Source organism: Podarcis gaigeae (assembly GCF_964106915.1).
Source record: "Podarcis gaigeae genome assembly, chromosome: 8".
Lineage (NCBI taxonomy): Eukaryota > Metazoa > Chordata > Lepidosauria > Squamata > Lacertidae > Podarcis > Podarcis gaigeae.
In genome coordinates, this window is record NC_139684.1 from 82,303,165 (window position 1) to 82,316,621 (window position 13,457).

Genomic DNA, 13,457 nt, shown 5'->3' on the forward strand with positions numbered 1-13,457 from the left:
ATGGTTGCCACATGGGCCCAGCCCTGCGCCGACCAATTTTAGCTGCCTTAATAAGTATTAGGCGTCTGGTATCTCAAGCAGGGTTTAATTTTGACAGGTGGGTGGGCACATCCAAGGACAGGTTGGCTTTCCACTCCGAAAATACAGCCTCGAATCTTCGTTGGAGCTGGAACAAAAGCAGTGTTCACTAATGGTTAAAGCTGGGTTTGTTTTGTTTTTTTTTTTCAAAATTAAAACAAAACATATTATTAAAAAAAAGCTGGGTTAATTGGAAGAGAAACTGCAGGGAAAAGCTCAGAGTCCAAGGCTGTGGTCCTAGCTTGTTGTTGTGACGTGGGGTTTGTGATTTCAGCTCTCTTGACATAATATGCTGGAGACAGTTCTCTAGTAACACTTCTTTATTAAAGCAACAAGACTGAGACTTGAGGAGGGGAGAGCTACATTTATAGGGACAGGGAACAAGCTAGAAAGGATACATTTTGGAGGGAGCAATATCAGGCAATCACAGTCCTGCCTTTTGGAGGCAACCAATAAGACAGAGGATCCAAATACAGCAGCTTAAATGAACCAATAGTAGCTGTACCCTCTGGAACCAAAAGGCAGTTACTTTACCCTAATGCAAATACAGACAATAATAATACAGATATAAAATCCTTTGACTCAATACACAACACCTCACTTACCTTGGAGCAAGCCCTATGAAATAAAGTAGAACTTGCTTATCAGTAGACATGTTTAGGATTTTGCTGTTAGGGAGAGTCTGGCTAGATTGCTTGTTGGGTAGGCAGGAACAGGGTCATAAGGGGAAAACATAGGGAGAGAAGGCTTGAAGAACAAAGATCTCTGGCTTACTGCATTACAAGGCCTAGGGCAGGGAGGGATCACCTTTGGCCAAGGGCCGCATTTGCTCAGGGGTAATCTGTTGAGGGCCACATGCCAAGTGGAGGACTGAGCGAGCGGAGGTAGAGTCAGAGACAAATTAGCTCATTTGGAATAAAGACTGCTCTGCTGCAAGCCTTGCCCTGGCAGCAACCTAAAATTAGAATTCCCAAACCTCTTCCAGAGTACTCGGAAATAAACCCTTCTGAGTTTTACGGGGTTACTCTCAAGTAAGATGATTTTGTGTGTCTGTGTGCAGTAGACCCAATAACAGTTGCTGAAAAGCAAGTGAAAGTATTTCCTTTCTGAATTTGCTGTGGGTTAAACCACTGAGCCTAGGACTTGCTGATCAGAAGGTCGGCAGTTCGAATCCCCGCGACGGGGTGAGCTCCCGTTGCTCGGTCCCAGCTCCTGCCAACCTAGCAGTTCAGAAGCACGTCAAAGTGCAAGTAGATAAATAGGAACCGCTCTGGCGGGAAGGTAAACGGCGTTTCCGTGCGCTGCTCTGGTTCGCCAGAAGCGGCTTAGTCCTGCTGGCCACATGACCCGGAAGCTGTACGCCGGCTCCCTGGGCCAATAAAACGAGATGAGCGCCGCAACCCCAGAGTCGGCCACGACTGGACCTAATGGTCAGGGGTCCCTTTACCTTTACCTTACAGAAGCCTACCTTGTTCACAAATAGCCGACAGGGAAGACTTTGGTGTCCGAACTGTACAACCGGGAAGAACTAGGATACTGCTCTGAAACTGCATGGGCTGATGAGAGCGGGGACATATTTTAAAGCCAAGAAAAACAAAGAGAAAATTAGCAGGAGAGAGGGAACTCTGATGAAGTGGAGGCTGCTTGAGGTGTCAGGGGCCACATAAAGCGAGGCTGGGGGCCAGCAGGTGGTCGCCCACCTGTAGCTTATGGAGTGGAGGAACTTCACATTAATAGCATCCAGACAAAGGACAATTAGAAGCTTGTGGATATAGGGTGACTTGTATAAGAAATGCCAAGCAGGGAGAATTTCTCAGGAATCTAGTGGAAAGCTCACCAGTTTCTCAGGGTGAGCTCTGGGTTCTTCTCAGCCCTGGGTTCCTGGATGTTGTTGGACTACAACTCCCATCATTCCTAGCCAGCAGGGCTGCTGGGAGTTGTAGTCCCAACATCATACAGGGACCTAAGCTTGAGAAAGGCTGCGCTAGAATGTACAGTGGTACCTCGGGTTAAGTACTTAATTCGTTCTGGAGGTCCATTCTTAACCTGAAACTGTTCTTAACCTGAAGCACCACTTTAGCTAATGGGGCCTCCTGCTGCTGCCGCGCCGCCGGAGCCCAATTTCTGTTCTCATCCTGAAGCAAAGTTCTTGACCCGAGGTACTGTTTTTGGGTTAGCGGAGTCTGTAACCTGAAGCGTCTGTAACCTAAAGCGTATGTAACCCGAGGCACCACTGTATATTATTTTCCAGGCACAATTCAAAGTGCTGGTTTGAAGATAAAAATCTGGGATGGTTTGGGTTGTATTTACGGTACTTTCCAGACAGCTTCTTTCCCCCCATCCACATCTGCCTCTTGAACTCACAGCAATCTGCCACAAGCAGAGAGAGTAGCCACAGGATGGCACCCTCCAGCCACCAAATCTAGGCAGGAGATCATCAAGTGTGGAAAGTGAGGGTCTTTCCTTTGTACAGTAGGCCACCTTTAAACCCAACACTTAAGTGAAAGGTATGTGGACACACACCTCTCTCCTTGAAAGCAGACAAGAGGCGTTAACACAGTTGAAGGACACAATCCATCCAGCCATAAACACTCAAGGGGGTGGAGAAAGGTTAGTGCAGCATTGGCAGAAGCCTGAAAGGCTGTATTTGGCTTCTGGACCCAAGGCTCTCCAACCCATCCTGCAGCTCGTTTTTGCGAAGGAAGGCATTTTCCCTTTTATTTATTTATTCGCTTTAAAGGTAAACATAGCTGTCAACCGTCCCTTATTTGGCGGGAAAGTCCTTTATCCCAGCGCCAAGTCCCGCTGCTGTCCCTTATTGATGATGTCCCTTAAATTTCCTGGGTTTCAAAGGAAGCAGCTCCTCTCCCTCCCTCCTTGCCGGCCAGGGAGGAGGGAGGCTCCAGCTGCGTTGCTCGGCTGCGTTGCTCACCCCAATAAGGAGTCTAAGAACGACTGGGGGGTGGAGCTTGCATGTTTTGTGCCGATCAAATCGGCCACATTGCCTGGGGACTCGCCTTTGCTCAGCGCTTCCCAGCGGAGAGGTGACGGTGGTTTTCCTTGCTGCATCCCCTTTGCCGGGGTGCTGCGCTGTGGGAACCACCGCTTGAGGCTTCGTTTGGCTGCTGGTTGACAAAAATCCCTTATTTTGGCTGCTGGTCCCTTATTTCCGAGGCTGCTGGTCCCTTATTTTCAAATCTGTAAGTTGACAGCTATGAAGGTAAAGGTATCCCTGACCATTAGGTCCAGTCGTGGACGACTCTGGGGTTGTGTGCTCATCTCGCTCTATAGGCCGAGAGAGCTGGTGTTTGTCCGTAGACAGCTTCTGGGTCATGTGCCCAGCATGACTAAGTCATTTCTGGTGAACCAGAGCAGCACGGAAACGCCGTTTACCTTCCCGCCAGAGCAGTACTAATTTATCTACTTGCACTTTGACGTACTTTCGAACAGCTAAGTTGGCAGGAACTGGGACCGAACAACGGGAGCTCACCCCGTTGCGGGGATTTGAACCACCAACCTTCTGATTGGCAAGCCCTAGGCTCTGTGGTTTAGACCACAGCGCCACCCGCATTCCCTTATTCGCTTTACACATTGTCTTATTGCCAAGGCACCCAAGGTGGTTTACAGCTTTGCCATTCTCCCACCCACTCGCCGGCAGAGAGCAACACCAAGACATGCAGAAAAAAATAACTGCCCTCCTTCTTGTCCGGCAGATAGGTGTCCTCAGGCCCTGGTTTTGGGGTCGTTCTGACCAAAGCAAGTCCTGATGGTGTCTTTGCCTCCCTCCCTCCCTTCCCCTCCAGGAAAAGGAAGAGACCTGCTTGTTCATTAAGTTTGCTGGAAGGTCTCCTAATGGTGGTGCCATTAGCCGAGTCAGGATACATGGGTTAGTGCCTTCTGCCCTTCAGAAATAAGGCAGGTGCAAACTGTGATACATCTTAGTCACCTGCTTAAGGCCTGTGTCCATATACTTTATTAGCAAGCTTGGAATATACACTTCTTGTCATGGGCAGGATTTTATCTGACTGCGTTTTGCGACCTGCTCCTGTGTCATTCAGATGGAGAGTGGCATATAATTATTTTCAAATGAATACTTCAACTAAACGAATGGACGGTTTCTACAAAAACCTGCGGCTTGATTAACCAGGGACACTCACCTTGTTAAAAGCATCTTCCAGCAGGCAGGTGAAACCGCCCAGGTTCGCTTTTCATTGCAGAGTTTATACCGAAGTAGACACACTACATAGTTCTTCAAATACACTGTCAACTTCACAACTTCACATTTCTGCCAGTTTACACTAGAGCTTTTATCTGCTTTGAGATCTGAAATTCCTTTGTAGTAAAACAGCTTTGAGATCTCAAAGTAGCTGTTTTACTACAAAGGAATTTCAGAAATAGACTGGAAAGAGAAGCTGCTGAATTGCAACTTATCACCAAACTTAAAACCATGGAGAAACCTGGTCTGAACAAAGACCTTGGATTCTTATCTCATTATACATGACAAAGCCATTTTTCACCTTTTCACCCCTTGCTTCTTCCTGTAAGACCTATTGCAGTCGTTAAGAGTCGTCAACAGGCTCATCACAGCTATCTGCCAATCACCCATTCCCACCACCCTTCTGAGTAATACCCCTCCCCACCTTCTCACTATATAGAAGGGTCTGGAAACTTCTGTTTCAGTGTATCTGAAGAAGTGTGCATGCACACGAAAGCTCATACCAAGAACTGACTTAGTTGGTCTTTAAGGTGCTACTGGAAGGATTTTTTTTTTGTTTTGAGCTTGGTTTAGGACACCCTTCCACCCTGAGATACACAGGTGTATCAGGGTAGCAAAGTGCCCCCCCAAATCTTGTGCCAATTGATTAGTTTCTGTTAAGTAAGGTTAACTCAATCAAAAGGATTTTAATGAATTGACTTTAGACTGCAATTTAACCCCAAACACGAGGGAGGTTTGTATTCAAGATAGCGTTATCAACTTTTTCTAATGGCATTAGAACTGGGCCTATAACAGCAGCTGAACAGATTTTCTTTTCCTTCCTAACCATGATCTTCGTGCCAGGAAAAGGTTCACTTCCTAAATTACTCTTTTTGATAGGTTTCAAGGGTTCCCAAATTTCCACGTGCCAAGTTAATTCAACGCTGTTATCTCCAAACATCCAGTTGTATAAAACAAGATGTCACATTTGCATAGAGCACTAGAGTAAGGGACTGAGGCTGCAAACCTAACCCCGTTTGCCTGGGAGTAAGCCCTACGGCACGCAGTAGGACTTGCTTCTCACTAGGCATGGTTAGGATGGTGCTGTAAACTATGAGCCAAGTGTTCATGGTTCAAATGTCACCACTGCTAAGAATGCACTGGATAGACTTAGGCAAGTCACTCTTCCCTTAGCCTCAGACCCGCAATATGAGTACAGTGGTACCTCGGTTTACAAACTTAATCCATTCCGGATGTCCGTTCTTAAACCAAAACCGTTCTTAAACTGAGGTGCGCTTTCTCTAATGAGGCCTCCTGCCGCTGGTACCCTTCCACCATTCGGCTTCCGTTCTTAGACCGAGGTAAAGTTCGCTAACCAGAACACTACTTCCGTTTTTGCAGAGTTCGTAAACTGAATAGTTCGTAAACAGGGCTGTTCTTAAACCGAGGTACCACTGTATATGGTAAAGGTAAAAGTAAAAGGACCCCTGACCATTAGGTCCAGTCGTGACTGACTCTGGGGTTGCGATGCTCATCTCGCTTTATTGGCCGAGGGAGCGGGTGTACAGCTTCCGGGTCATGTGGCCAGCATGACTAAGCTGGCTCCCTCGGCCAATAAAGCGAGATGAGGTGCACGGAAACGCCGTTTACCTTCCTGCCAGAGCGGTACCTACTTATCTACTTGCACTTTGACGTGCTTTCAAACTGCTAGGTTGGCAGGAGCAGGGACCGAGTGATGGGAGCTCACCCCGTCGTGGAGATTCGAACTGCGATCTTCTGATTGGCAAGTCCTAGGCTCTGTGGTTTAACCCACAGTGCCACCCGAGTCCCTTACCTGCATACGGTAATAATGGCTTATCCTACAAAGAGATTACCAAGACAAGGTACGTGAAGTGCTCTGTACACTCAAAGAGGTGCTGTATGAATATTACTGGTAACCCATACTTTTTGGCTTTTTAAAATGTTCAACAGCACCGCAAGCCACAGGGTGGTCTCGCTTTGTGTCAAAGTGGGATCTGGCAAGGTCTTCCACGAACCACCATTAAGCAAAAATTAAGGAAGCCAATATGTTGTCATTCAACATTTATTATTTTTTCTTTACTGCCTCAAGATGAGTAGTCCCTATTGGTACAAAGGTCAGAGTCACAGACACAAGACACATGGAAAATAAGGGGGGTGGGGTTTAGAAAGCACTCCTTGCCTAGACAAAAATAAAAAAGACTAACCAAAGAAAAAGAGTGTAGTGTTCTTTGCAGATATTTTACAGACCGAAGACCAAAAGCTCTTTATCATTGAAATGCCTATTATCTACTTAAAGTTGTGTGTACAAAACCAGGTATTTCAAAAGTGTCCCCTGTTGGGTTTTTATTATTTTTTTGCAATTCTGAAAAAAAAAAATAATACAAAAAACAACATCCAGAAATCTTACAGGTTTCAAAGGATTTTTTTTTTTTTGCTTGTACATGATGAATAGGAATCAAGTCTCCCGATCTTGGAGAGGTACTACAATAGATTATCTAACATTTTCTCACATGTCCTAGCCACTACAAACAGGAGTAGGAAGGGGGGAAAATAAAACCTGGAGTGTATTCTAAGTACACTGCACAAGCAGGGGTGGGGCTGCCTGGGGAGGGGCATAAATGTTAGAAGGGGGAGGGGAGGAGAACTTAAGCCCTTTCACCACGGATGCGGCGAGCCAGCTGTATGTCTTTTGGCATGATGGTGACCCGCTTGGCATGGATGGCACACAGGTTGGTGTCCTCAAACAGACCCACAAGATACGCCTCGCTGGCTTCCTATTGAGACAAGGAAATTCAAGTAAAAATAATGGAACTGCTTTGTAGGAAACAAGTTTTGAAATGTACAAGCATGGAAGGGGGCGGATACAAAACACAAGCAGCAAGGTTTTGCAACAGATTATCTGTGTGTTGACATACTCATGGATTTCAAAATGCTAGCTCTTCGCCTTGCACGCAACAGAAGGCCGATCACATACATTACCTGCCTGCAGAAGGGATACATGCAATTCAATTCCCTTGAAATTTTTGGAATCCTGGAGAAGGGAGCATCGCCAGATGGAACAGGAGAGAAATATCAACATCATCTTATTCACACCCCAAGCTCCCAGGAGGAGGAGATGCTGCCACACTCTTATCTCAGTTTCATCTTTTGACAGCGACACTTACCTTCTTTTTAAAGAAGTGGAAGTACCTTCCTTGCTATGGCAGCAGCTGTTCCTCCCTTACTTTCGAGCACAGATGGTCGCTGCCAGAACAAGCATGACCTCCAAAGGAGGAGGAGGAGGTGGAAGACTGGAAGGGAGGGTGTCACAGCTCCTCATTTCTCTTCTCCAAGCCTGCCTCAGCCCATCTAATAGTTTCAACAGTGGCGGGGAAGCTGTGGCTCCCCAGATGTTGCAGAACTACAACTCCCATCATCCTTGGCCACGTTGGCTGCAGCTGATGGGAGCTGGAAGTCCAAGAGCATCTGAATCAGACAGGTTCCCCATTCCCTCTTTATCAATGGAGCTGCAATAAAGGCAGAAAGCACCTCTCCAAACCCCAGCACAGCAGAAAGCAGCACAACACATCCCCCACAACGACTCTGCTCAGGCACAAGTCTCCAGCTCACATCTAGCATGTCCAACGGATGCTAGATGCAGCTTATGAATTTAGAAGGTGACAACGGCAGAAGTGTCAGAGGGAGAGTTTCAAGAAATATCAAGCAGCTCAAGAGAACAGTCTGAGGGCACGTGACACAGCCTGTGCTGCAAAAAGCAAGGAGGGTTTCTTTTTGGCCTTTAAACTCCCACAAAGGAGCAGCTCTCTGGAACCAGGCATAGTCTTCAGGACGAAGAAGGGAGAGGCAACAAGGAGACGAGGCACAAACCTGCAGAGCTCCGATGGCAGCACTCTGGAACCGCAGGTCTGTCTTGAAGTCCTGAGCGATTTCACGAACCAGACGCTGGAATGGCAACTTGCGGATCAGCAATTCTGTGGATTTCTGGTACCGCCGGATCTCTCGCAGTGCCACAGTGCCAGGCCTGGGAGAAATTACAGTCATACCTCATGTTACATTTGCTTCATGTTACATTTTTTCAGGTTGCGTACCGTCGCGACCCGGAAGTACCAGAAAAGGTTACTTCCGGGTTTCGCCGCTCGCGCAGATGCGCAAAATGACGTCACATGCATACGCAGAAGCGGCGAACTGCAACCCGCACGTGTGCAAATGCGCCGCTGCGGGGTGTGTTCTTTTCATGTTGCAAACAGGCCTCCGGAACGGATCCCGTTCGCAACCAGAGGTACCACTGTATAGGGAAATAGTAGTCATCTCCCTCCAACCCTGCTAACACAGCCAGAAGTCATGAGGATGGAGGGAAACAGGGTACAGAAACTGAGCAGCCACCCCTCCTTCCCAAATACCCAGCACCATGACAACTTTGGAGAGCACTTTTACTTGATGCTAGGGGCTGACCAGATTGTAGGCTTGAGAGCAGTTGCCTGGCTTCTCTGTGCTCCCCACCCCACCCTGTACTGGCCAAAAAACTGAGCTGCTATCGAGTGCCTGTTCCAAATACCTGTAACGGTGAGGTTTCTTCACTCCACCAGTGGACGGTGCACTTTTCCGGGCGGCTTTGGTGGCCAGCTGCTTTCGAGGAGCTTTCCCGCCAGTGGATTTACGGGCAGTCTGCTTAGTACGGGCCATCCTGGGTGGTCCTTAAGCTGCAAGAAACCTGCTAAGGGAATGGAGTACAGATGAGTTGATGGGGAAACAGGGACACTTTTGATAGCTCTGCGTCCAATTTGCACTGTAAGGTACTACACACTAGCAACTCTGGGGCCTTGGGCTCAGTTTACAAACCCCATTTCATGGTAAAAACATCTATGAACAGAATATATTTATTAAAAAGGGGGGGGAACCTCTAGATTTTCATTGAACATTCACCAAAACCAGAAATCACAACCCTGTCAATAACAGAAGCTAATGGGTTATCCATAGCAGCACCCCAGAACAACCACCTGCTGTATATATATATATATATATATGACTCCTCCATTTTGTCCAAAAGCCTGACGCATCATTTTCATGCATAGCTTCTTTAAGCGATTCAGTTGCCTTATTCAGCTGCCTGAACCAATTCACTTTGGCTATCTAGGCAGTACAGTAGACAGCATCAAGAGAACTGAAGCTTTAGCAGATGGATACATGACATGCCGAGCCCCACTTTCTCTGGAAACTTATTTCAACACCTGATAAAGTCCTAAAATTAAAATATTTACATGATGCATTACCTGTATCTACTTTTTTGTCATTTCATCTGAGGCACATCTGCATTTAACAGTTGAAAGAGCAGGAGCCTTAAAGTTCGCTTGCATAGAAAGTGCGGGACAAATATAAAGTTTTACACTAGCAGTAAAGTAGTTCTTGCTGTCTACACTGACACCACAGTAGGAAGTGAACTACTCTTGTTTACTTGTATCTGCACCTACAGATATTAATTACTTCAGTCAGGGAAAGAAAAAGCCCTTCCGGGAGCACAAGTTGTTTTTATTCTGATCAGAAATCACTTAAGTCAGCAATGTCTGGCATTATACACCGGGACATGCAAAAAGAGGGTCTAATAAAAGAACGTATCTCATTCGTGTGTCTCAGCTCCACAATATATTCCCTCCGTTTCACTCTTTGTCATACATGCTGCTCCACAGACCTTTCCCTCTGCTCCTCCCCCTTTAAAAAATCAAGCAGGCATCAGCTAACATGACTGCAATCCTATACTTGGAAGTAAGTTTCATGGAACTCAATCTTACTTCTGAAAATGCACAGATAGGCTTACACGGTAAAAACCAGAAGGCCCAAGAAATGCATGTGCCATATTTTAATACAGAGAACTACTTTAATACAGAGCATTAATTTCCAGAGGTCTGTTGCATCAAAACAATAATCTTGTGGCACCCTAAAGGCTTATGGTTGCAGCCATTGCTAGTCATACTCAAGAGTAGACTCAATGAAATTAATGGATATGACTAACATGGGTTTATTATTAATTAGGTACCTTATTTATGTGATTGCAAGCTGTTTCAAATTGTTTTTAATATTGTGTTTTAATTGGTGTAACCTGCCCTAGTACCTGAGAGTGAAGGGCGGGTAATAAACAACAACAACAACAATAATAATAATAATAATAATAATGAATTTTAATCGGTCTACTCCGGGTGGAACTTACTTGGATACAACTCTTAAAAATTATTATGGCAGAATCTTTCATGGTGTTAGAATTCACTTTATTAGATGCAGTAACTTTTCCCAGTAGGAAAAGGTCAGAGAAAAGTCATCAGGAAAACAACTTAAGACAACACTTCCTAGCTTCCTAATTCTGGGAGAGAGTAAAAACTAGCAAGGATGCAGTATTGGAGAGGGAAACGCTGTATGAAGAAACTAAACAAATGGCAGTAATGGCTCTGAATCAGAATCCGGTTCTGTAACATTGCTGGCATTCATTATTCCTCAATGAACAATTACTGGGTGTGAGAATGTGGATGTTTTGTAGAAGCCATGCTTCCTTGCTCATATCTCAGTTCTATTCTGGATTCAAAATTCTACCTTCGCTGCTAGCAATAAAAAGTAACATCAAACATGCTGAATTCAAAGAGCTTCCTAAACTATCTCCAGTATTTGTAAAGCAATCTCACAAACATAAATTAAGACCACAAAACAACATAAAAACCTTAACAACAACCAATGTTACAAAATTATTTTTATACTTCTACATTCTCCGGGGTGAAAAAATCTGCTATCAAAATGCACAAGCAAATTTATAGTTTTTAAATTTCTAAAATACCTGAGGGGAGGAAAACCTAGCCAATCCAACTGTTTTGCCTTCAAGAGTGTGTGTGTGTGTGTGTGTGTGTGTGTGTGTGTGTGTGAGAGAGAGAGAGAGAGAGAGAGAGAGAGAGAGAGAGACCAGTATTATGTGAACAGCAGTGAGAGAGCACCACACCTGGCTCACAGTGATGATAGCCTGCACCTGGCTCAAAGTGGAATTCATCAAGGCTTGCTTCTAATTAAACTTGCTCAGGATTGCACTATATCCGCACCACCACCACCCCCAGCAAAAAAACCCCCCTTCCATTAGACCTTTCAAACGGCTTTAAAATCCTAGACACATAATGTTTCTAGAGACCGAGCCTTATGCGGAATCCTGGAAAAGAGGAGACTGAGAAGAGATTCTATAAGCCATTATATAAGCCGTCAGACCTCACCTGGAGTACTGTGTCCAGTTCTGGGCACCACAGTTCAAGAAAGACACTTACAAACTGGAACGTGTCCAGAGGAGGGCAACCAAAATGGTCAAAGGCCTGGAAACGATGCCTTATGAGGAACGGCTAAGGGAGCTGGGCATGTTTAGCCTGGAGAAGAGGAGGTTAAGGGGTGATATGATAGCCATGTTCAAATATATAAAAGGATGTCACATAGAGGAGGGAGAAAGGTTGTTTTCTGCTGCTCCAGAGACGCGGACACGGAGCAATGGATCCAAACTACAAGAAAGAAGATTCCACCTAAACATTAGGAAGAACTTCCTGACAGTAACAGCTGTTCGACAGTGGAATTTGCTGCCAAGGAGTGTGGTGGAGTCTCCTTCTTTGGAGGTCTTTAAGCAGAGGCTTGACAACCATATGTCAGGAGTGCTCTGATGGTGTTTCCTGCTTGGCAGGGGGTTGGACTCGATGGCCCTTGTGGTCTCTTCCAACTCTATGATTCTATGATCTTCAAATATATTAAGGGCTGCCACATGGAAAATGAAGCAAGCTTGCTATCTCCTGCTCTGGATGGCAGGGTTCCAACCAATGGCTTCAAGTTAAATAAGAAAGGAGATTTCAACTAAACATCAGGAAGAACTTTCTGATAATAAGGGCAGATCGACGATGGAACAGTCACCCTCCTGGCCTGGATAATGGTAGACCGAGGTTGGTGGGGCAGTTCCCCTTTCGCCCTAAATGGACAAAGTCCCCACAGCTGATTCCGTAAAACCTAACTTTAGATAAACCAGAGTTAGCAGCAAGGCCAAAGAAAAGGAGCCGCCTGTCGTCATTGGGTGGTCCTGGCAAACAGAAGAGGCAGTTGCCATGGTAACCACAGCCCCCCCCCATCCCGTTCTGGTGGGTGGGGAGCACGTGCAGTAACAACATTAGGAAAGCGGAGGGGGGGTATTGTTTGTTCACAGGGAGGGGCTGCGATGACCTCTGGGAACAGGAAGCATTGGGGCGGCTCCATGGCCAGGACACCTGGGGAACACCTATGAGCCGCACCGCAAATGGACTACACGCCCCAGGAGCCTTTGCGGAGAACGCTTCCTCCTATTGGCTACCCGGAGTCAGGTGGCACAAAAGCACTCCCCCCCCCAACACCCGCAGGACGCAGAAGCCTTTCTTCCCGACTGGCCAGCGCGCGGGCGGCCAATTGGTTTGTAACCCGGGAGAGCAAAAGGGGGAGGGGGAGGGCGCAGAACCTCCGAAAAAAAAAGAAACGCTCCTCGGCGATTGACACCGGCTGCCGACCAATCCCATCCCGAGCTCCCTCAGGGGTTTCGGGCCTATCAGCGAAGCGGCCGTCACCCTCGCTCTTTCAGCCAATAGGCGGCGGGATGCAGACGGAAGGCGGGACTTGGCGTCTAAGCGTTGGCGTGTTGTGGGGGGGGGAGAGAAATGAAGGAGCGAAGGCATCGCCTCAGACGACCTCGGTTTCCAGTTGCCCCCCTTTACTTCCCTCCCCTCACCCAACAGGACAAGAGCGGGCGGGGAGCGGGGTTCGGCCGGCGGCCCCTCGCGGCGTTTTCGTTACCTGAGCTGTACGCCTCGCGCTTCAGCGGCCGTTGGTGCCGTTTGGTCGTCCCGCGGCGGCGCTCGCGCTGCTCTCCGCTCCCTTCCCGCTTTTCCCGCCAGCCCCAACAGAAAATGGCGGGTTCCAGGGCCAGGCTATTTAACCATCATGCAACGGGGCTGGAGCGGGGTGGGGGAGGGGGAGGGAACGGCTGGAAGAAGCGGCGGGTCGGCTGAGGTGAACGAGGCTCCTCGGGAGCCATCTTGCGCGCCTTGCCGACGCCTCAGCGAGGCCCTCTCCGCCTCTGCTCCCGCACGGAGAGCCCCAGAAAGAGAAAGCCATGAAACGCCAGGCTTTCCTTTCACAT

At 47.2% G+C, this 13,457-nt stretch overlaps 2 protein-coding genes and 1 long non-coding RNA gene across 4 annotated transcripts in view; 2 read left to right on the top strand and 1 right to left on the bottom strand.

Annotated features, from left to right (window-relative positions):
- LOC310851829 overlaps nucleotides 1-13,457 on the top strand; it is a 305,116-nt gene that overhangs the window by 178,681 nt on the left and 112,978 nt on the right. The window lies entirely within an intron of this gene.
- Nucleotides 1-13,457, top strand: part of LOC310851616 (gap junction delta-2 protein-like) — a 175,706-nt gene that overhangs the window by 94,018 nt on the left and 68,231 nt on the right. The window lies entirely within an intron of this gene.
- LOC310851770 (histone H3.3A) lies at nucleotides 6,341-13,255 on the bottom strand. 2 transcript variants are annotated; one of them, XM_083754451.1, is made up of 4 exons: nucleotides 13,112-13,255; nucleotides 8,850-9,005; nucleotides 8,162-8,315; nucleotides 6,341-7,068 (listed from the first exon to the last, which is right to left on the bottom strand). In XM_083754451.1, the coding sequence occupies exons 2-4, from the start codon at nucleotides 8,975-8,977 to the stop codon at nucleotides 6,940-6,942; spliced, it is 411 nt and encodes a 136-aa protein (XP_083610577.1). In that variant the 5' UTR covers nucleotides 8,978-9,005; nucleotides 13,112-13,255; the 3' UTR covers nucleotides 6,341-6,939. The 2 variants fall into 2 exon arrangements, with proteins under 2 accessions (XP_083610577.1, XP_083610576.1); XM_083754450.1 differs by lacking the exon at nucleotides 13,112-13,255 and having other exon boundaries at nucleotides 8,850-9,528.

Coding starts and splice junctions, on each gene's coding strand:
- LOC310851770 (XM_083754451.1), bottom strand. CDS start 8,977: ATGGCCCGTACTAAGCAGACTGCCCGTAAATCCACTGGCGGGAAAGCT. Junction 8,316..8,849: donor AAGAAACCTCACCGTTACAG/GTATTTGGAACA, acceptor AATTTCTCCCAG/GCCTGGCACTGTGGCACTGC. Junction 7,069..8,161: donor CTGCCATCGGAGCTCTGCAG/GTTTGTGCCTCG, acceptor TTGTCTCAATAG/GAAGCCAGCGAGGCGTATCT.